The sequence below is a fragment of the Triticum urartu genome, chromosome 6 (assembly GCF_003073215.2).
Source record: "Triticum urartu cultivar G1812 chromosome 6, Tu2.1, whole genome shotgun sequence".
Lineage (NCBI taxonomy): Eukaryota > Viridiplantae > Streptophyta > Magnoliopsida > Poales > Poaceae > Triticum > Triticum urartu.
This window is the reverse complement of record NC_053027.1, coordinates 459,488,079-459,510,666: the sequence shown is the minus strand read 5'-3', so window position 1 is coordinate 459,510,666 and position 22,588 is coordinate 459,488,079. Positions and strand designations below refer to the sequence as shown.

Sequence of the window (22,588 nt, the reverse complement as noted above, 5' to 3'; positions counted from 1 at the left end):
GCATCCGTCGAATGGCAATCCCTACTCCTTGCATTGATATCAATTGATGGGCCTCCATAGCCCGTTGATTAGCCTCGTCAATGTGAGACTTTCTCCTTTTTTTTCTTCTCCACACGACCTCCAACATCACGAAATACATGAGCGTGAGCCATGTATATATTAAAATTTTGTTTTAAATCTTGTGGATATGAATATTCATGCCACATAAAGAAAGATTACATGATAAACATGTTAGGTAGTGATGTCTACGACACAACCTTCTTCTTGTAGGCTCGTGTTGGGCCTCCAAGCATAGAGTTTTGTAGGACAATATCAATTTTCCCTCAAGTGGATGACCTAAGGTTTATCAATCCGTGGGAGGCATAGGATGAAGATGGTCTCTCTCAAACAACCCTGCAAGCAAATAACAAAGAGTCTCTTGTGTCCCCAGCACACCCAATACAATGGTAAATTGCATAGATGCACTAGTTCGGCGAAGAGATGGTGATACAAGTGCAATATGGATAGTAGATATAGGTTTTTATAATCTGAAAATATAAAAACAGCAAGGTAACTAGTAACAAAAGTGAGCAAAAACGGTATTGCAATGCTTCAAAACAAGGCGTAGGGTTCATACTTTCACTAGTGCAAGTTCTCTCAACAATCATAACATAATTAGATCATATAGCAATCGCTCAATGTGCAAAAAAGAGTCACTCCAAAGTCACTAATAGCGGAGAACAAACGAAGAGATTATTGTAGGCTATGAAACCACCTCAAAGTTATTCTTTCTGATCGATCTATTGGGCTATTCCTATAAGTGGCACAAACAACCCTAGAGTTCATACTAAAATAACACCTTAAGACACACATCAACCAAAACCCTAATGTCACCTAGATACTCCAATGTCACCACAAGTATCCGCGGGTTTGATTATATGATATGCATCACACAATCTCAGATTCATCTATTCAAACCAACACTAAGAATTTCAAAGAGTGCCCCAAAGTTTCTACGGGAGAGTCAAGACGAAAACATGTGCCAACCCCTATGCATAAGTTCACAAGGTCACAGAACCCGCAAGTTGATCACCAAAACATACATCAAGTAGATCACGTGAATATCCCATTGTAACCATAGATAAGCACATGCAAGACATACATGAAGTTTCCTCAAATCCTTAAAGACTCAATCCGATAAGATAACTTCAAAGGGAAAACTCAATCCATTACAAGAAGGTAGAGGGGGAGAAACATCATAAGATCCAACTATAATAGCAAAGCTTGCGGTACATCAAGATCGTGCCCAATCAAGAACACGAGAGAGAGAGAGAGAGATCAAACACATAGCTACTGGTACATACCCTCAGCCCCAAGGGTGAACTACTCCCTCCTCGTCATGGAGAGCACCGGGATGATGAAGATGGCCACCGGTGATGATTTCCCCCTCTGGCGGGGTGCCGGAACAGGGTCCCGATTGGTTTTTGGTGGCTACAGAGGCTTGCGGTGGCAGAACTCCTAGTTTGGGTCCTGTTCTGGAGATTTGGGGTATATAAGAGGTGTTGGCGTTGAGAACAAGTCAGGGAAGTCCACAAGGGGCCCACAAGGTTGGGTGGCGCGCCCCCACCCTTGTGGTGGCCTCGGGACTCCTCTGGTGCATCTCCGGTACTCCGTGTGCTTCTTTTGGTCCATAAATGTGATGCCCCCAATTCGACTGTGCACTAATCATACACGCAAATGTGTACGATCAAGATCAGGGACTCATGGGAATATATCACAACACAACTCTAGACACAAGAAGAAATAATACAAGCTTTATATTACAAGCCAGGGGCCTCGAGGGCTCGAATACATAGCTCGATACACAAGAGTCAGTGGAAGCAACAATATATGAGTACATACATTACCTAAACAAGACTACCTTAAGAAGGCAAACACAAAAGCAACAATGATCGAAGAGGCAAGGCCTCCTGCCTGGGACCTCCTAACTACTCCTGGTTGTCGGCGGTCTCCATGTAGTAGTATCCGTCGGCAGTGACTTCTGATTCCAGGGATCAAACATCTGGTTGCACAATCGGAAAGAAGATAGAAGGAGGAAAAGGGGTAGCAAAGAAACCGTGAGTACTCATCCAAAGTACTCGCAAGCATGAGATCTATACTAAGTATGCATTGGTATCAAATGGGAGGGTTGTATCCGTGGACTGAACTGCAAAATGCCATAATACAAGGGAAGGCCTAGCCTATCAAAGACTAGCATCTTCAAGCAGCTCCAAGCATCTTGCAGCATGTAGAAGAGTAAAGAATAGTAGTTTATATTTAACAAACATGTCGTAGCATTAATGCCTAGAGATCCTTTCTCGACTCCCTGCGAGAAAGCAATCCTGGAGCCACATATCCATCACATGTCTCAAGTATCCATTGCTAGTTATATAAGATCAGGATACAAGTCTGAACGTCCATTACCATGGACACAATATTCAAATATATATCTTCCATGCAGGGGTGCACCACGTTACCCAACATGCTCGATCACTTTGGCCGGACACACCTTTCTGGGTCAATGCCCGGCCTTGGAAGATCAACACGTCGCAGCCCTACCTAGGCTCAGCAGAGAGGTCCCCGCCAGTCTACATCCTAAGCACTCCTGGATCTGGGCCCATCGCCCGTTGCACTCTGGATCATTGTGTGCAGGGTGGATACTAGCACCACCCGTGTAGTGGATGGCACGATCCGACTATGCCACAATGCTGAACTGGACATCTAACAAAGCTTCGGCTGATATGACGACGTCGAGGCCCATATCTATTCTCGCATGGTGGTTAGCGCATAAAGGCCAAAGGCCAACTCAGAACAAATACCCAAACCTGTTAGTGCATTGGGGGCTCGCGGAGACGAGCAGAGACTCACGATAATGTGACCCCGTCGCCCCGTCTCGTGGACTTACGGCAAGGACCCAGAATGCCCGGCTGTGCCTCGTGGAAAACTCGCGGGTGCACAACAGGCCCGCTCGATTTTCACATCAACACACGGGTACCCCTCAGGGCCGACCCGACTTCCATAATGGTCTCAAGTAATGTCAAGGTAACCGTGTGTCCAAACATCAAGGGGTAGACCCGAGGAATCACCCTCGGTGGATTCCACTCGATGTAATCATCAAGGTGAACGTAAGAGGAACCACCCTTGAGGTTCACACTTGAGGGGTTGCACGACAGTCGTATCGGGAGTGGTAAAGGAGGAACCACCCTCGTTGACCACGACCGAATAGTGCTACCTCTTGAGCACTGCGTTGGATTTCCCCGAAGAGGAGAGGATGATGCAGCAAAGTAGCGTAAGTATTTCCCTCAGTTTTTGAGAACCAAGGTATCAATCCAGTAGGAGGCTACGCACGAGTCCCTCGTACCTACACAAAAACAATAGCTCAACGCAACCAACGCGCTTAGGGGTTGTCAATCCCTTCACGGTCACTTACGAAAGTGAGATCTGATAGAGATGATAAATGATATTTTTGGTATAGAGATGCAAAGTAAAAAGTAAAAGCAAAGCAATAATAAAGTGATGGAGATTGATATGATGAGAAAGAGACCCGGGGGCCATAGGTTTCACTAGTGGCTTCTCTCAAGAGCATAAGTACTCTATGGTGGGTGAACAAATTACTATTGAGCAATTGACATAATTGAGCATAGTTATGAGAATATCTAGGTATGATCATGTATATAGGCATCACGTCCGAGACAAGTAGACCGAAACGATTCTGCATCTACTACTATTACTCCACTCATCGACCGCTATCCAGCATGCATCTAGAGTATTAAGTTAAAAACAGAGTAACGCCTTAAGCAAGATGACATGATGTAGAGGGATAGTTTCATGCAATATGATAAAAACCCCATCTTGTTATCCTCGATGGCAACGATACAATACGTGCCTTGCTGCCCCTTCTGTCACTGGGAAAGGACACCGCAAGATCGAACCCAAAGCTAAGCACTTCTCCCATGGCAAGAACAACCAATCTAGTAGGCCAAACCAAACTGATAGTTCGAAGAGACTTGCAAAGATAAACAATCATACATAAAAGAATTCAGAGAAGATTCAAATATTATTCATAGATAGACTTGATCATAAACCCACAATTCATCGGTCTCAATAAACACACCGCAAAAAGAAGATTACATCGAATAGATCTCCATGAGAGAGGGGGAGAACATTGTATTGAGATCCAAAAACAGAGAAGAAGCCATCTAGATACTAACTATGGACCCGTAGGTCTGAAGTAAACTACTCACACTTCATCAGAGGGGCTTGGATGATGATGTAGAAGCCCTCCGTGATCGATGCCCCCTCCGGCGGAGCTCCGGAACAGGCCCCAAGATGGGATCTCGTGGATACAGAAAGTTGCGGCGGCAGAATTAGGTTTTTGGCTTCGTCTCTGATCGTTTGGGGGTACGTGGATATATATAGGAGGAAGAAGTATGTCGGTGGAGCTTTGAGGGGCCCACGAGGCAGGGCGCGCCCTAGGGGGTGGCGCCCTCCACCCTCGTGACCGCCTCGTGGCTTTCTTGCTGGAGGGTCCAAGTCTCCTGGATCTTATCTGATGAGAAAATCACGTTTCCGAAGGTTTCATTCCGTTTGGACTCCGTTTGATATTCCTTTTCTTCAAAACCCTAAAACAGGCAAAAAACAACAATTCTAGGCTGGGCCTCCGGTTAATAGGTTAGTCCCAAAAAATAATATAAAAGTGGATAATAAAGCCCAATAATGTCCAAAACAGTAGATAATATAGCATGGAGCAATCAAAAATTATAGATACGTTGGAGACGTATCAAGCATCCCCAAGCTTAATTCCTGCTCATCCTCGAGTAGATAAATGATAAAAACAGAATTTTTGATGCGGAGTGCTACTTGGCATAATTTCAATGTAAATCTTCTTAATTGTGGTATGAATATTCAGATTCAAAAGATTCAAGACAAAAGTTTATGTTGACATAAAAATAATAATACTTCAAGCATACTAACAAAGCAATTATGTCTTCTCAAAATAACATGGCCAAAGAAAGCTATCCCTACAAAATCATATAGTCTGGCTATGCTCTATCTTCACCACACAAAGTATTTAAATCATGCACAACCCCGATGACAAGCCAAGCAATTGTTTCATACTTTTGACATTTTCAAAACTTTTTCGATCTTCACGCAATACATGAGCGTGAGCCATGGATATAGCACTATATGTGGAATAGAATGGTGGTTGTGGAGAAGACAAAAAGGGAGAAGATAGTCTCACATCAACTAGGCGTATCAACGGGCTATGGAGATGCCCATCAATAGATATCAATGTGAGTGAGTAGGGATTGCCATGCAACGGATGCACTAGAGCTATAAGTATATGAAAGCTCAACAAAAGAAACTAAGTGAGTGTGCATCCAACTCACTTGCTCACGAAGACCTAGGGCATTTTGAGGAAGCCCATCATTGGAATATACAAGCCAAGTTCTATAATGAAAAATTCCCACTAGTATATGAAAGTGACATAATGAGAGACTCTCTATCATGAAGATCATGGTGCTACTTTGAAGCACAAGTGTGGTAAAAGGATAGTAACATTGTCCCTTCTCTCTTTTTCTCTCATTTTTTTGTTTGGGCCTTCTCTTTTTTTTGGCCTTTTTTCATTTTTCGTCCGGATTCTCATCCCGACTTGTGGGGGAATCATAGTCTCCATCATCCTTTCCTCACTTGGGACAATGCTCTAAAAATGATGATCATCACACTTTTTATTTTTCTTACAACTCAACAATTACAACTCAATACTTAGAACAAAATATGACTCTATATGAATGCCTCCGGCGGTGTACCGGGATATGCAATGAATCAAGAGTGACATGTATGAAAGAATTATGAACGGTGGCTTTGCCACAAATACGATGTCAACTACATGATCATGCTAGCAATATGACAATGATGGAGCGTTTCATAATGAACGGAACGGTGGAAAGTTGCATGGCAATATATCTCAGAATGGCTATGGAAATGCCATGATAGGTAGGTATGGTGGCTGTTTTGAGGAAGGTATTTGGTGGGTGTATGATACCAACGAAAAGTGTGCGGTATTAGAGAGGCTAGCAATGGTTGAAGGGAGGAAAGTGCGTATAATCCATGGACTCAACATTACATAAATAACTCATATACTTATTGCAAAAATCTAGAAGTTATCAAAGCAAAGTATGACGCGCATGCTACTAGGGGGATAGATTGGTAGGAAAAGACCATCGCTCGTCCCCGACCGCCACTCATAAGGAAGACAATCAATAAATAAATCATGCTTCGACTTCATCACATAACGGTTCACCATACGTGCATGCTACAGGAATCACAAACTTTAACACATGCATTTCTCAAATTCACAACTACTCAACTAGCATGACTCTAATATCACCATCCTCATATCTCAAAACAATTATCAAGCATCAATTTTTTTCTTAGTATTCAACGCACTCAAAAGAAAGTTTTACAAATCTTGAATACCAAGCATATTATTATTAAGCAAATTACCATGCTATTAGGACTCTTAAAATAATCTAAGTGAATCATGAGAGATCAATAGTTTCTATAAAACAAATCCACCACCTTGCTCTAAAAGATATAAGTGAGGCACTAGAGCAAAATTATATAACTCAAAAGATATAAGTGAAGCACATAGAGTATTCTATCAAATTCCAAATTATGTATGGCTCTCTCAAAAGGTGTGTACAGCAAGGATGATTGTGGTAGACTAACAAGCAAAGACTCAAATCATAAAAGACGCTCCAAGCAAAACACATACCATGTGGTGAATAAAAATATAGCTCCAAGTAAAGTTACCGATAGAAGTAGACGAAAGAGGGGATGCCTTCCGGGGCATCCCCAAGCTTTGGCTTTTAGGTGTCCTTAGATTATCTTGGGGGTGCCATGGGCATCCCCAAGCTTAGGCTCTTGCCACTCCTTGTTCCATAATCCATCAAATTTTTACCCAAAACTTGAAAACTTCACAACACAAAACTTAAAGTAGAAAATCTCGTGAGCTCCGTTAGCGAAAGAAAACAAAAGACCACTTCAAGGTACTGTAATGAACTCATTATTTATTTATATGGGTGTTATACCTACTGTATTCCAACTTCTCTATGGATTATAAACTATTTTACTAGCCATAGATTCATCAAAATAAGCAAACAACACACGAAAATCAGAATCTGTCAAAAACAGAACAGTCTGTAGTAATCTATAGCTAGCGCAAGATCTGGAACCCCAAAAATTCTAAAATAAATTTCTGTACGTGAGGAATTTATCTATTAATCATATGCAAAACGAATTAACTAAATATCACTTTCCAAATAAAAATGACAGCAGTTCTCGTGAGCGCTAAAGTTTCTGTTTTTTACAGCAAGTTCAACAAGACTTTCCCCAAGTCTTCCCAACGGTTCTACTTGGCACAAACACTAATTAAACACAAAAAACACAAACAAAACAGAGGCTAAATAAATTATTTATTACTAAACAGGAGCAAAAATCAAGGAATAAAAATAAAATTGGGTTGCCTCCCAACAAGCGCTATCGTTTAACGCCCCTAGCTAGGCATAATAAGCAAGAATAGATCTAGGTATTGCCATCTTTGGTAGGCAATCCATAAGTGGCTCTGATGATAGATTCATATGGTAATTTTATTTTCTTTCTAGGGAAGTGTTCCATGCCCTTTTTTAATGGAAATTGGAATCTAATATTCCCTTCCTTCATATCAATAATTGCACCAACCGTTCTAAGGAAAGGTGTACCGAGAATAATAGGGCAAGAAGGATTGCAATCTATATCAAGAACGATAAAATCTACGGGCACATAATTCCTATTTGGCAAAATAAGAACACCATTAATTCTTCCCATAGGTTTCTTAATAGTGGAATCTGCAAGATGCAAGTTTAGAGAGCAATCATCGAAATCACGGAAATCTAGCAAATCACACAAAGTTTTGGGAATAGTAGAGACACTAGCACCCAAATCACACAAAGCATAAAACTCATGACCTTTAATTTTAGTTTTAATAGTTGGTTCCCACACATCATAAAGTTTTCTAGGGATAGAAATTTCCAATTCAAGTTTTTCTTCATAAGATTGCATAGGGCATCAACGATATGTTTAGTAAACGCTTTATTTTGACTATAAGCGTGAGGAGAATTTAGCACGGATTGCAACAAGGAAATAAAATCAATCAAAGAGCAATTTTCATAGTTAAATTCCTTGAAATCCGTAATAGTGGGTTTAGCAACATTTAGGGTTTTAATTTCTTCAATCCCACTTTTATCAAATTTAGCATCAAGATCAACAAATTCCGAATTCTTAGAACGCCTTCTAGGTAAAGGTGGATAATATTCAGTCCCATCATTATCAAGATTCATATTGCAAAACAAAGATTTAATAGGGGACACATCAATAACTTTTAAATCTTCATCATTATTTTCATAGGAACTAGAAGAACACGCTTTTATAAAGGCATCTTTCTTAGCACGCATCCTAGCGGTTCTTTCTTTGCACTCCTCAATGGAAATTCTCATGGCTTTGAGAGACTCATTGATATCATGCTTAGGTGGAATAGATCTAAGTTTCAAAGAATCAACATCAAGAGCAATTCTATCAACGTTCCTAGCCAAATCATCAATCTTAAGCAATTTTTCTTCAATCATAGCATTAAAATTCTTTTGTGAGAAATAAATTCTTCAATATTAGATTCAAAATCAGAGGGCATCTTATTATAATTTCCATAAGAATTTTTGTAGGAATTACCATAATTATTAGAAGGATTACTAGGATAAGGCCTAGGATTGAAATTTCCTCTATACGCGTTGTTACCAAAATTGTTCCTACCAACAAAATTCACATCCATAGATTCATTATTATTCTCAACCAAAGTAGACAAGGGCACATCATTAGGATCAGAAGAAACACTTTTATTAGCAAATAATTTCATAAGTTGATCCATCTTTCCACTCAAAACATTGATTTCTTCTATCGCATGCACCTTTTTAGTAGATCTTTCAGTATGCCATTGAGAATAAATAACTATAATATTATCTAGGAGTTTAGTAGCTTCTCCTAAAGTGATTTCCATAAAAGTGCCTCCCGCGGCCGAATCTAAAAGATTTCTAGAAGCAAAATCCAATCTGGCATAAAAAATTTGTATAATCATCCACAAATTCAAACCATGAGTAGGGCAATTACATATCATTAATTTCATTCTCTCCCAAGCTTGTGCAACATGTTCATGATCAAGTTGCTTAAAGTTCATAATATCGTTTCTAAGAGAGATGATCTTAGCGGGAGGAAAATACTTAGAGATAAAAGCATCTTTGCACTTGTTCCATGAATCAATACTATTTTTAGGCAAAGTCGAAAACCAAACTTTAGCACGGTCTCTAAGCAAAAAAGGAAATAGCTTCAATTTAACAATATCATTATCGATGTCTTTATTCTTTTGCATGTCACACAAATCAACGAAGCTATTAAGATGGGTAGCGGCATCTTCACTAGGAAGGACGGAGAACGGATCTTTCATGACAAGATTCAGCAAAGCAGTATTAATTTCACAAGATTCAGCATCGGTAAGAGGAGCAATCGGGGTGCTAAGGAAATCATTGTTGTTGGTATTGGTGAAGTCACACAATTTAGTATTATCTTGAGCCATTGCGACAAACAAGCAAACTAACACACAAGCAAAAGAGGCAAATAGAGAAAGAGAGGGAGGATAGAGAGAGAGGGCGAATAAAACGGCAAGGGTGAATTGGGGGGAGAGGAAAACGAGAGGCAAATGGCAAATAATGTAATGCGGGAGATAGGGATTGTGATGGGTACTTGGTATGTTGACTTTTGCACAGACTCCCCGGCAACGGCGCCAGAAATTCTTCTTGCTACCTCTTGAGCACTGCGTTGGATTTCCCCGAAGAGGAGAGCGTGATGCAACAAAGTAGCGTAAGTATTTCCCTCAGTTTTTGAGAACCAAGGTATCAATCCAGTAGGAGGCTACGCAAGAGTCCCTCGTACCTATACAAAAACAATAGCTCAACACAACCAACGCGCTTAGGGGTTGTCAATCCCTTCACGGTCACTTACGAAAGTGAGATCTGATAGAGATGATAAATAATTTTTTTGGTATTTTTGGTATAGAGATGCAAAGTAAAAAGTAAAAGCAAAGCAATAATAAAGTGATGGAGATTGATATGATGAGAAAGAGACCTGGGGGCCATAGGTTTCACTAGTGGTTTCTCTCAAGAGCATAAGTATTCTACGGTGGGTGAACAAATTACTATTGAGCAATTGACGGAATTGAGCATAGTTATGAGAATATCTAGGTATGATCATGTATATAGGCATCACGTCCGAGACAAGTAGACCGAAACGATTCTGCATCTACTACTATTACTCCACTCATCGACCGCTATCCAGTATGCATCTAGAGTATTAAGTTAAAAACAGAGTAACGCCTTAAGCAAGATGACATGATGTAGAGGGATAGTTTCATGCAATATGATAAAAACCCTATCTTGTTATCCTCGATAGCAATGATACAATACGTGCCTTGCTGCCCCTTCTGTCACTGGGAAAGGACACCGCAAGATCGAACCCAAAGCTAAGCACTTCTCCCATGGCAAGAACAACCAATCTAGTAGGCCAAACCAAACTGATAATTCGAAGAGACTTGCAAAGATAACCAATCATACATAAAAGAATTCAGAGAAGATTCAAATATTATTCATAGATAGACTTGATCATAAACCCACAATTCATCGGTCTCAACAAACACACCGCAAAAAGAAGATTACATCGAATAGATCTCCACGAGAGAGGGGGAGAACATTGTATTGAGATCCAAAAAGAGAGAAGAAGCCATCTAGCTACTAACTATGGACCCGCAGGTCTGAAGTAAACTACTCACACTTCATCGGAGGGGCTTGGATGATGATGTAGAAGCCCTCCATGATCGATGCCCCCTCCGGCGGAGCTCCGGAACAGGCCCGAAGATGGGATCTCGTGGATACAGAAAGTTGCGGCGGTGGAATTAGGTTTTTGGCTCCGTCTCTGATCGTTTGGGGGTACGTGGATATATATAGGAGGAAGAAGTACGTCGGTGAAGCTTTGAGGGGCCCACGAGGCAGGGGGCGTGCCCTAGAGGGGGGGCCTCCACCCTTGTGACCGCCTCATGGATTTCTTGATGGAGGGTCCAAGTCTCCTGGGTCTTATCTGATGAGAAAATCACGTTTCCGAAGGTTTCATTCCGTTTGGACTCCGTTTGATATTCCTTTTCTTCGAAACCCTAAAACAGGCAAAAAACAGCAATTCTGGCTGGGCCTCCGGTTAATAGGTTAGTCCCAAAAAATAATATAAAAGTGGATAATAAAGCCCAATAATGTCCAAAACAGTAGATAATATAGCATGGAGCAATCAAAAATTATAGATACATTGGAGACGTATCAAATAGCTACACTACAAAGTTTTCATCAGGCATGCGTTATGAGGTATCACCCTCGACACTCGATAGTAGCTCTGCAGAGTCGAGCAACAAAAGGGGTGTGATGTGATGTGAGGTGTCAGGTCTGGTCGTTGATCACGTTGATCGAGTCGTCGACGATGAAGCATGGACAACAAGGACAAGGTGGGGGTCACTGATGGATCACTAACCAACCTATACTAAGCAGATTAGGATAAGCAGGTAGGTAACAATAAGCAGGTTACAAAAGCAAGCTATGCATCAGAATAGGAGCAATCAATAACAGTAGCAAAATCTAATGCAAGCATGAGAGAATGTAATGGGCGATATCGGGATGATCAAAGGGGGGCTTGCCTGGTTGCTCAGGCGAGAAGGAGGGGTCGTCGGTGACGTAGTCGATCACAGGGGCATCAACAACGGTCTCGGGGTCTATCAGAGAGAAGAGGGGGAAGAAACAATAAATGCAGAGCAAACAGATGCATAACAGGACAGCAGGCAAAGCTAGACGTGTTCTAACGCGGTGCTACACGATACTGACGAAGGGGGATAACATCCGGGAAAGTTTTCCCGAAGTTTGCATTTTCGGACAAGCGAATCGGAGGGGGAAGGTTGCATGTTCGTTATGATAGCGGTATGTGACAGATGAACGGAGAGTGTATTCCAATTCGTCTCGTCATTCTGAGAAACTTTCATATATAAAACTTTTTCATCCGAGTTACGGATTATTTTCTATGATTTTTCAAAGATTTAACAATACCCAGAAAAATCCCTAAATTTTTGCCAAGTCTGAGAATTTTTCAGTTTTAAACACCTTTTAGCTGTTTTCAAAAGGCTACAACTATGGATCTGTACCTCCAATGATTTTGTGCCTTATATCAATTTTGAGCATTTTTCTGTGATCTACATGTTAGTACGATTACATGCATATTAGAGTTCATTTGCTTGATCATCAATAGCACTAAAGTAGCTATGAAAATAAAGTTGTTTTTCGGTTTTTCTGTTAACAGAACATAGAACTTTGTGATTTTCGTAGGAATTAATCCACACATCGAAAGGATTTGGTCCATTGGGGTAAAATGGAGTTTGCCAAGTATACCATCTACTCATATTTTTCTTAGCCTTGTTAACAGTTGTTTAACCAAAATTTAGAGGTTGTTTAGAGGGCTAGCCAGTGTGGAAATACAAAAGCAAGCTAGCGTAGCTACAATAACATTCAGCAGTAGCAGTACATTCAGCAGAGCAGCAACGGCATGCACACGCGCTAGGTGCGGCGCTGCATGGTGTGCGTGTGTTGCAAGGCTGTGGTGAGGCGCGCGGGCGAATGATGCACCAGCGTGGGGTGGGCACGGGCGAGGGCGGCAGTCAGCGGGTGACAGGGCAGTGGTTGATTACCCACAAGTATAGGGGATCACAGCAGTTTCCGAGGGCAGAGTATTCAACCCAAATTTATTGATTCGACACAAGGGGAGCCAAAGAATATTCTCAAGTATTAATAGTTGAGTTGTCAATTCAACCGCACCTGAAAGACTTAATATCTGCAGCAAAATATTTAGTAGGAAAGTAACATGGAAGTAACGGTAACGGAGGCAAAAGTAACAGTATTGGTTTTGGAGTGATTGTAACAGTGGCAACGGAAAAATAACTAAGCAAAGATCAATATGTGAAAAGCTCGTAGGCAATGGATCAGTGATGGATAATTATGTCAGATGCGATTCCTCATGCAACAGTTATAACATAGGGTGACACAGAACTAGCCCCAGTTCATCAATGTAATGTAGGCATGTATTCCGAATATAGGCATGCATGCTTATGGAAAAGAACTTGCATGACATCTTTTGCCCTACCCTCCCGTGGCAGCGGGGTCCTATTGGAAACTAAGGGATATTAAGGCCTCCTTTTAATAGAGTACCGGAACAAAGCATTGACACTTAGTGTCGGATGTGGGGTTCTGGCAAACCCTTAAGGTTTGAACACTGGGGTGCGCGCGAAGTCTCTTCCTCCCATCGATCTACGCCCTAGCTCGTTAAGATCTCGCGGACGAACTCTACGAACTCGCAACACAGAAAGACACATGATTTATACTAGATCGGGCCACCGTTGTGGTGTAACACCCTACTCCAGTGTGGTGGTGGTGGATTGACTCTTGGGCTGATGATGAACAATACGAGGGGAAGAACAACCTCCTGAGGTTGAGGTGTTCTTGTGCGTGGCTAACTTGTGTGGGTGAGAGAGCGATCTAAGATGCCGTCTCCTTGCCCCTCTTTTTCTATGGTGGTGGCTAGCCCTACTTATAGAGGCCCTGGTCCTCTTCCCAAATATTGAGCGGGAAGGGATCCAACAACGGCGGGCTAATTTGAAGGGGGACAGCTAGTACAAGCTATCCTGACAAAAGGTGGTCTGCGCCTGCGAAAGGCTCTGGTGGTGACGCCGTATTGGGCTCCACGATGACCTCCGTCTTGCCGTCCTTCTGGTCTTGGTCTTGTTGCACCAAAATGGCAACCTTTGCCTAATCCCTCGGTACTCCTTGCCTGTGCTAGTTTCCTTAGCACCAAAGAGGAAACAAGGACGCTGCGCGTGCTGGCGCCCGCCTGGTGTCGATCGTCATGGCTCACGTCACGAGAGCCTCGTGAGGTTTGCCTCACCTTGAATCTCCGCTCCTCGTGAGCCTGCCTGACTAGGCTGCTCCAGACGAGGTCTCGTGTCGTCCTCCTCGCGAGGCTTGGCCCCTCACGAGGGTCTTGGATGCCTTGTTGATGAAGATGGGCCGTACGGCCTGCTGGCTTAGCCACGCAGCGGGCCGCAGGCAGGCAAGTCTGGGGACCCCCGTTCCCAGGACGCCGACAGTAGCCCCCGGGCCCAAGGTGCACTCGGGCTTGGCTTCGCGGCGAAGCCAAGGGCCAAGTACGGAGCGTCGCGGGCCCCAAAAGCCTGCGGCCTTGATTGACACGTGGCGGTTGATTGGTCATGGGCGTCTCCGCTTCCCCATGCTGCCTTGGCGACTGCACGACTTGACGAGTCCCTGGTATATCCGGGATGCCCTCTTCCTCACGAGGTGCTCATTTCCTCGTGCCCATCTTGCCTTGGTGGCCTGCGTCTGCTGGGGAACTGTGAAAGCTCGTTAGGAACTGCGTTAAAAGATTTTTCGTTCGCCCTGGCCCTGGCCTGGCGCCTTGTATCGCGGTACCCATGGGGCACGGACTAGGAGAGGCGTGCTAGCTTTTGGGCTCGAACGAGGGTGGCTCGCGAGAAGGCAGAGAAGAGAGAAAATGCTCGCGAGGGCACCTGCCCAGCCCCCTCATGAGGCATGCGAGAGAGAGAGAGAGAGAACACGAGCTAACCCGAGCCGGAAAAACACAGCGAGAAGCGAGAGGGTCAACTCAGCAAGAAATGCCAAAAGCAAATTTTAGATTAAGGAAAAGGGAGCCAAATACGGAAAGCAAATGAAAAGCCGCGTCCGGCACCTAATCTAGTCTTCAAGTCTTCTCACCAGCGCGGAGCTAAGTGTTGTCCACTAGGCGTGGGCCGGAGCCCTAGGGCCTGAGGCCGGCACCCCTAAGACTCTGGGGCGTGTACAACCCCAACTCATTATTGCGTGAGAGTGTCACGGGCGGCGATTCTTCACAGGCTCTGGGCCTTTCTTCTTAGGCTCTGGGCGTTGCTTCACAGGCTCTGGGCCTTACTTCATAGGCTCTGGGCCTTGCTTCTCAGCCTCTGGGCCTTGCTTCTCAGACTCTGGGCCTTGCTTTATGGGTAAAACCTCCGGAGGTGCTGGATGTTCCAGGCGTTTTGGACTGGTACTCCGTCTTGTGTCTCCAGGCGCACGGCGCCAGGCCTGGAGATGTGGACGACCTTGAATGGGCCCTCCCACATTGGTAAAAGCTTATGTAGCCCTTCCCTGGAGAGGACCCGCCTCAGGACTAGGTCTCCCGTCTCAAGTGTCCTGGAGCGGATGTTGCGGCAGTGGTATCGCCGCAGTGCTTGCTGGTACCTCGCCGCCCGCAGCGTCGCTCCGCGGCAATGTTCCTCCACTAACACGAGGTCCATCCCCCGCGTGGTGTCCTGCTGCATTTCGTCGAACGCCAGGCCCCGTGCGGAGCGATGTTTGACCTCGTGAGGGAGGACCGCTTCGGCTCCGTAGACGAGGAAGAATGGAGTCTCACCCGTTGGCTTGGTGGCGGTGGTCCGGATGGACCACAGTACGGACTGTAGCTCGTCGTGCCAGCCCCTGCCGCAGGCCTCCAGCTTCTTCTTGAAGGTCCTGGTCTTGAGGCCCCTCAGGACCTTCGCGTTAGTGTAACAGCCTGGATTTTTGGCCTTTTCTTTTTCCTTTGATTTTCTGGGATTTTCTGTTTTGATTTGCTTTTCCATGGCTATGAGGGTCTGAAACTTGGGAAGATCATGTTTTCCTAGGTTTTCTAGTGGCTTATCACCCTCATCATCATCTCAAGATATTCTCATTTCCATCCTTGACCTAACCCAAAATTCTTTTGCAGGTAATATTCCTTTTCTGATAAAGGAATAACCCTTAAAACCCTAGGTTGTGAAGCAACCTATATTTCTGTCACTCCTAAAAATTCCCAAATAATTCTCATAAATTGTTTGGGGTCACATCTTCCTCAAGTATGGCAAAATATTTCATTGCCATGTTCAAAAATAATCCTCCCATAATTCTTTTCCTATTCTGCCCTAAATGGCACTTTGCAAAGGAAGTGCTATTTATATTTGCTTGATTGACCCCAAACTTCCTGGACATATTTTCCTGTCCATATCATTGGCTCATGCCAAAATTCAGCTCAATTTGCCTAGTAAATATTTTTCAGGAATTTTCCAAAGTTTCTGTCCAGGAAGGAACTTTGTGAAGGAGCTATATTCTAGGCATATCCAAATGAGTTGCAATTTTGCAGGGTCTTTTCTAGGGTCCAATAATGACTCTCCACCAAATATTAGCTCATGTAACTCATTTATGTGAGCCTAACTCCAAATCTTAGTTTCTGGTCAGATTTTCAGTTTGTGAAGCAGCCATATTTTATATTGCTTAAATTGAGCTGAAACTTTACCAGGACAAGATTCTACCTATATCAACTACTCCCAACAAGTTTTACCTCAATTAGTTGAAGCAATTACCCTGTGTAATTTTTCCAAGTTTTTGTCCAGAATGAAGCTTTGTGAAGAAAGTGCCACTTTGGTATTTCTAAAGGGCATGAAAGTTTTACAGAAGCTTCTTATAATCATAAAACCCCTCTCTGCCAAATTTCAGCTCACAGAGATCCAGTATGAGAGTGCATCATCCAAATCCCCAATTCTGGCCAGTTTTGCAGTTTCTACTGCAACCACCATCTAAACTCCTCCTCTTAGTCTGCGTTTTGGTGATCAGCATCAACTTAGTGTGTGATCATCGCCAGACAAACTCTTTACCTTGTTACCCTGCTGTTTTAACCACAGAAAGTTACAAACACCTTGTTACTGAATTACTTTTGGAGCTAAGTGCAAATCTCTTCTTTCCCCTGGACCGATTTATTTCTTCAGTTGGACTAAGGGCACCAGGGTCCATCCACTGGACATGGTTGGCCACGCCAAAGAGCGCCTCTTGTGCCAGTGAGCGTGGTGATCACGCTTGTGTCCTGGCTGCAGGCGTGCTCTGACTTGTTCCGGCCACTATGCTCGTCTCCTCCCTTCTTGTCTCGACCTCAATTCGTGTCCTGGAGCTTCCCCCTGATCGACTGCATCGCCCTGCATCGATTCCTCGTCGTGGTTCGCCTTGAATGCGTCGGAAACGTCATGCCCGTGCCATGCCCTGCCTCTGCCCGCCATTAAAGCTTGGTCGGGAGCTCGCCCGTGAGCTCGAGAAGCCTCTACCGCGCCTATATAAGGACCCCCGAACCCCTCCGCACCTCACCATCCTCTCCCCGTTCCTCCTCCCCCACTGGAGTGCCTCTCCTCGCCGTTTTCTTCTTCGGCCACCGCGGCCACCACCGGAGTTCGTCTCCATTCCGGCCACCGCATCCCCCCTCTCCTCCTCCCAAGCCCTCCACTACCTTCATCTACTTCCCGCGGTTCGCCCCAACCCCTTGCCCCTTGCCGGAGAGCCCCGTGGCTGCGCCTCCCGGAGCTTGGCCGTCGCCGTTGCTCTCGGTCACCACACCGACCGAGTCCATCCGAGCCTCCTCTCTCCCTCCCGACTCCACCACCGTCCTCCCCGTGCTCCGCTGAGTCGTCCCACCCACTTGTCCCTCGCCGGAGTTGCCCACATCGCCAAAGACCACCGCCAGCCGCCGCCCTCTGTCTCTCCTCGGTCCTCCTCCGCCCCGCGTCCTCCTCTCCTTCCCGGGGCCGTCCGACCCTCTGGACGGACGCGCCACGCGGGGCCGCACCCTGGCTGGAGCTGGCCTGGACTGGCCGCCCCAGCGCCGGCAGCGCCCCTGTCATCCTCCTCTGCTTCCTGTCGTGGCCAGGCACGGGAGGAAGAAGAAGACAGGGGGAGGAGAGAGAAGGATAAGGTGGGCCCCGCGTGTCATCCTCTGCCCGTTGACCCCGCCACTGCCACGTCACGTAAGTGGAAACACATTCACCCGAGTACGTCTTCTTCCAATGAAATTGTATTTCGTTTCTACTTCGGCCTGAAGTACGTTTTCTAAGTCAGAAAGCGTATTTTCCGAAATATGTTTTTGTCTTATCCACTCAGGGACCCGTTGGTGATAAAATTTTCACAGATTGGTCCCTGTTCTTCCAACCTTCACAACTTTTCAACCGTAACTCCGATTGAGGTGAAACCAGCGCTCACTTCTTCGTATCGTCGAGCTCTATATTTCGGTAACATTTTCACTAGGTGATTTCACAGTGAAAATGACCATTTTTCCCTTGCCTCTAATCAGCCCCCTCCGAGAACGTACCGTCCGACGTTTCGTTCCACGGCTTCACCGCACTTCTTCCTGGAGTCTCCGTCACCCCAGGCAAGCCACAATACCCACTTGCATGATAGTCATGCAGTAGCCATTGTTTTCAACTTGAATATTTCTTAAATGATTGCTTGTTCAAAATATGGTTATCATTGTTTCGGAAATGCTTTTGGGATTGTGCTTACTTGTTTGTTATGTTGTTATGCACCTGTTTATCCTGCCCTGCTAGTTGCTAGTATTGCTTTCATATTGCCATGCTAGATAGTAGTACATGTTGGGTTGTTCATGCTCTTCGGTGCATGACTAACGTCGGTTACCGAGTACTGTTAATAGGCATTGTTCCGTTGTTGTTAGTTGGTTAAGTATTACTCAGTGATATTATTGATGAGTTCTTGTATGTTATTTATGGTTGATGATAATGGTCATGTTATGCTATGAGTAGTGTTGCACTTGTAATATTTATGCTCGTCATTATGTCATGTTTAGTTGGAGATTATTTCATAGTTGATGTGGTGGATAGTTATGTTGCATCCCGTGATTATGTTGATATCATGCTCATGCATTGTAATTGCATCATGTTGTTTTATCATGGCTCAGCATTTTGCATTCAAGTTTAACCGGATTTAATTGAACTTGAACAACTGTTGGTTGAGTCATGGTGCCGCCAGATCGAAACTAGCCAGTGCAACCACACTTACCGGATGGGTAAGGTCCTAACTGGTTCTATTGTCGTGCATCTCGCCGGTGCCTCCAACTAGGGAAGGTTATGGGCGTGCGGTACCCTGGCCCGGTAAGCAGACATAACCTTGTGTGCCCGTTGTTTTTAGTTTTATGGATCCGGTCCCCGTGAGGGAGTTTTGACCATGACGGTGGTCGGGGTGTCTTTGGTAGACACGGGGCCACCCAGGACTAGCCCAGTTGGGAGTGGGTCGGAGTGGCCGGGAGAGTGTCACGTCAGTAGATCGGTTTTGTCAGAACGCCGTTGGTCCACCCGAATGGGAGTGCGAGGCCATGGGTTCCGTGGTGTGGGTACAGTGTGCTACCTCTGCTGAGTGTATATTAAATCTATCGGTAGCCGCGCCCGCGGATAAGGACCCAGTTCGTGTCGGTCCCACCGTGAGTCAACAGTATTAATAATAACTTGATTAATGACAACCCCAGTTCAATGATGAAATAAGTTGGTGGTGATCGCCGTAAGGATCACGAGTTACTTTGGTGGTGATCGCCGTAAGGATCACGAGTTACTTTGGTTGTGATCGACGTAATGATCACCGTGGTATCGAGGATACCGAGTTGTTGGATATTCGTGATGTTGTGTGAGAAATCATGGGTAAAGATCAAGCTCCTTGTGGTCATTTAATGATTACTACGGTATTGTTTATACCAAGCTTGATTTGATCCTGAGATGATCGTGTAATGTCTGAGGTGGGTAAGTGATGCGCGTGATGGTTACGAGATAACCCGAGCAGAATAATTGGTGCATATAGTGTCATCATGTTGCATGCTAGTATCGTCAGATTTATATGTTCATGCTATGCTCATATTGTTCTAGCTGTATCAGGTTCATATTGCCTTTGGATTCTTAGTGGATATTTTCATGATGGTATCTGGTATTATTTGGAGTATTACTTTGGATATCATGTGCTCATGTCATGTTGTTATAATGATCTCATGTTAATTCCTGTTTAACCTGTAACTGCCATGCTGTTGTTTGTCTTGAATGCTTCTGGTTATTGTGAGCTTGCAAGTACATTCAATGTACTGACCTGGCGTGTCATGCCAGCTTGCAGGTCGTGCCTGGATTGCTTGCTTGTTTGGTGTTGTTCCTGTGTTCGCGAGCTAGGATAAATGTTCCAGCCACAGTCCCCGCGGATTGGAGTCCATCATCGTCGTTCATTGTTCCGCTGCCAGTAGTTGCTCCGCTGCTTCAAGTATTATGCTGCTTGTATAGAGCAACCGTGGTTGGCGTAGTGTCGCCATGCCGATGTTATTCATTGTAATATCGGAACCCTTGTAATCATATTCGTGTTGTAATAGAGAGCTGGTTTGTTCTATGCTAAGCAGTGACGTATTCCAGAAGACTTCACCTCGATCTCTAGGATGGAATACGGGGCGTTCTGGTTTTCTCTGAGCCGGGGTGCCACAGCTAGCACGTTCGGCCTGGCCATTGCTCCTGGGGTGGGCCACCGAAGCGTAGCAGATCTGCGTTCCAAGGTTAGCACAGTAGGTTTTGAAGAGGTTGCTAGTAAACTGCGAACCGTTATCTGTGATGATGCGGTTGGGGACCCCGAAGCGGCTCACGAGGCCCTTGATGAACTTGACAGCAGAGCCGGCTGGAATGGTACGGACGGGTTCCACTTCCGCCCACTTGGTGAACTTGTCGATGGCGACATAGAGGTAATGGTAGCCCCCTGGCGCCCAAGGGAACGGGCCTATGATATCCAGCCCCAGACTGTGAACGGCCATGTGAGCGGGATAGTTTGAAGGCCCTGAGCTGGTTGATGGATTTGCTTGGCGTGGAATTGGCAGGCTTCGCAAGACTTCACCAGCTCGGCTGCGTCGTTGAGTGTTGTAGGCCAGTAGAATCCACTGCGGAACACCTTGCCGACGAGGGTCCGTGATGACGAGTGGTGTCCGCAGTCCCCGCCGTGTATGTCAATCAGCAACTCCCTTCCTTGGTCGCTGGATATGCAGCGCAGTGTGACATCGTTCGGTCGTTTCCTATATAACTCGCCGTCTTGGATACAGTATGTCGTGGCTTGCCGGGCCACATGCTCCGCCTCCTCTTCCTTTTCCGGCAACGTCCCATGCGTTAAGTACTCCTTGAATTCCTTGGTCCAGCATTCCTCCTGAGGTTCGAGCGCCAAGAGCAGTCGAGCTCCGGAGGTCGGTCCACAGGTCGGGGCTCCCATGGCCGGGGGCTGGGGGAGCTCCTCCCGAGGCTGGGTCGTGCTTGAAAGAGGTGGCGCAACTGATGGCTTGAAGAGCCGCTCCTCAAAGATGCCCGGCTCCTGCGGTTGCCGCTTGGATGCTCTCCGGGCGATGTCGTCGGCTTCCTTGTTGGTGCCCCGGGGTACGTGCTGCAGCTCCAGGCCCGAGAACTGTTTCCCCATATTGCGCACCTCCATGAGGTAGGCCTCCATATGCTCGTACTTCGGCTCGTACACCTTGTTGGAGAAGTTGACGAGGAGTTGTGAGTCGCCTCTGATAGTGAGGCGCTTCACCCCTAGGGCCGCTGCGGCCTTCAGACCAGCTATGAGGCCTTTGTACTCCGCGATGTCGTTGGAGACCTTCTCGTCGTGCTGAAAGCAGAGCTGCATGGCGTAGTAGAGCTTGTCCTGGGTGGGCGAGATTAGCACTGCTCCAGCCCCCGCGCCCTGGTGTGCGAAGGCGCCATCGAAATGCATGACCCAACCATCCGGAGCCTCACTTCCTGGGGAGGTGGACCGGTCTTCTCCTTCCTCAAGTGTCGGGCATCCGTCCATTCTGCCACAAACTCAGCGAGTGCGCCCTCCTTGATGACCCTGGTAGTGCTGAACTCCAACTGGAATGCTTGCAACTCGATGTTCCACTCTGCGACCCTTCCGGCTGAGTTAGGGCTCCTAAGTATCCTTTCTAGTGGGTAGGCTGAGACGACCTTGATGGGGTGGCCCTGGCAGTAGTGTCGCAGCTTGCGTGAGGCCACCAGGAGTGCGAGCAGGAGCATCTGGGGCATGGGGTAGCGTGCTCTCGCGTCTCGCAGTACGGTGCTGACAAAGTACACCGGGTGTTCGACGAGGGCTGGCATGCTGTCGAGGCTCGGGTCCTGCGGAGATCGGGACATATCCTGAGGTGGAAGGGTCCCTGAGACCCTGGTGTCCTCAGGAGCTTCTGCGATGCCACCCTGCTAAGCTTGGCCTTCCACCGCTGATGCCTCTGTTGCGCCTTCCTGACCCCACGCTACATCAGCCTTGAGGGTCTGCGGCGGGCTCATGTCCTCGATAGCCTTGACCTTCTCCGGGTTTGCCTCGATCCCCTTGTGGGATACAAGGAATCCCAGCAGCTTGCCAGAGGGGACACCGAACACGCACTTCTCCGGGTTGAGCCTTAAGTTCACTTGGCGCAGGCTCTGGAAGGTCTCCTCCAAGTCTTCAATCAATGTCCTTGCCTCGCGAGACTTGACCACTATGTCATCGATGTAAGCCTTGGCGTTCCTCCCGAGCTGCCGCCC

At 45.9% G+C, this 22,588-nt stretch overlaps 1 protein-coding gene across 4 annotated transcripts; it reads left to right on the top strand.

The window, feature by feature from the left end:
* Nucleotides 1-16,868: 16,868 nt before the first annotated feature.
* Nucleotides 16,869-20,430, top strand: LOC125514192 (formin-like protein 6). Of its 4 annotated transcripts, none has more exons than XR_007286304.1 (3): nt 16,869-18,031; nt 18,193-18,246; nt 18,355-18,435. XR_007286304.1 is itself a non-coding variant. In XM_048679474.1 (3 exons), the coding sequence occupies exons 1-3, from the start codon at nt 17,245-17,247 to the stop codon at nt 20,224-20,226; spliced, it is 930 nt and encodes a 309-aa protein (XP_048535431.1). In that variant the 5' UTR covers nt 16,880-17,244; the 3' UTR covers nt 20,227-20,430. The 4 variants fall into 4 exon arrangements, 1 of the variants encoding a protein (XP_048535431.1); XR_007286302.1 differs by having other exon boundaries at nt 18,165-18,246; XR_007286303.1 differs by having other exon boundaries at nt 16,869-18,055; nt 18,165-18,246.
* The last annotated feature ends 2,158 nt before the right edge of the window (nt 20,431-22,588 follow it).

Coding starts and splice junctions, on each gene's coding strand:
- LOC125514192 (XM_048679474.1), top strand. CDS start 17,245: ATGCGTCGGAAACGTCATGCCCGTGCCATGCCCTGCCTCTGCCCGCCA. Junction 18,032..18,354: donor CCCCGCCACTGCCACGTCAC/GTAAGTGGAAAC, acceptor GCCTCTAATCAG/CCCCCTCCGAGAACGTACCG. Junction 18,433..20,161: donor TGGAGTCTCCGTCACCCCAG/GCAAGCCACAAT, acceptor GTGTCATGCCAG/CTTGCAGGTCGTGCCTGGAT.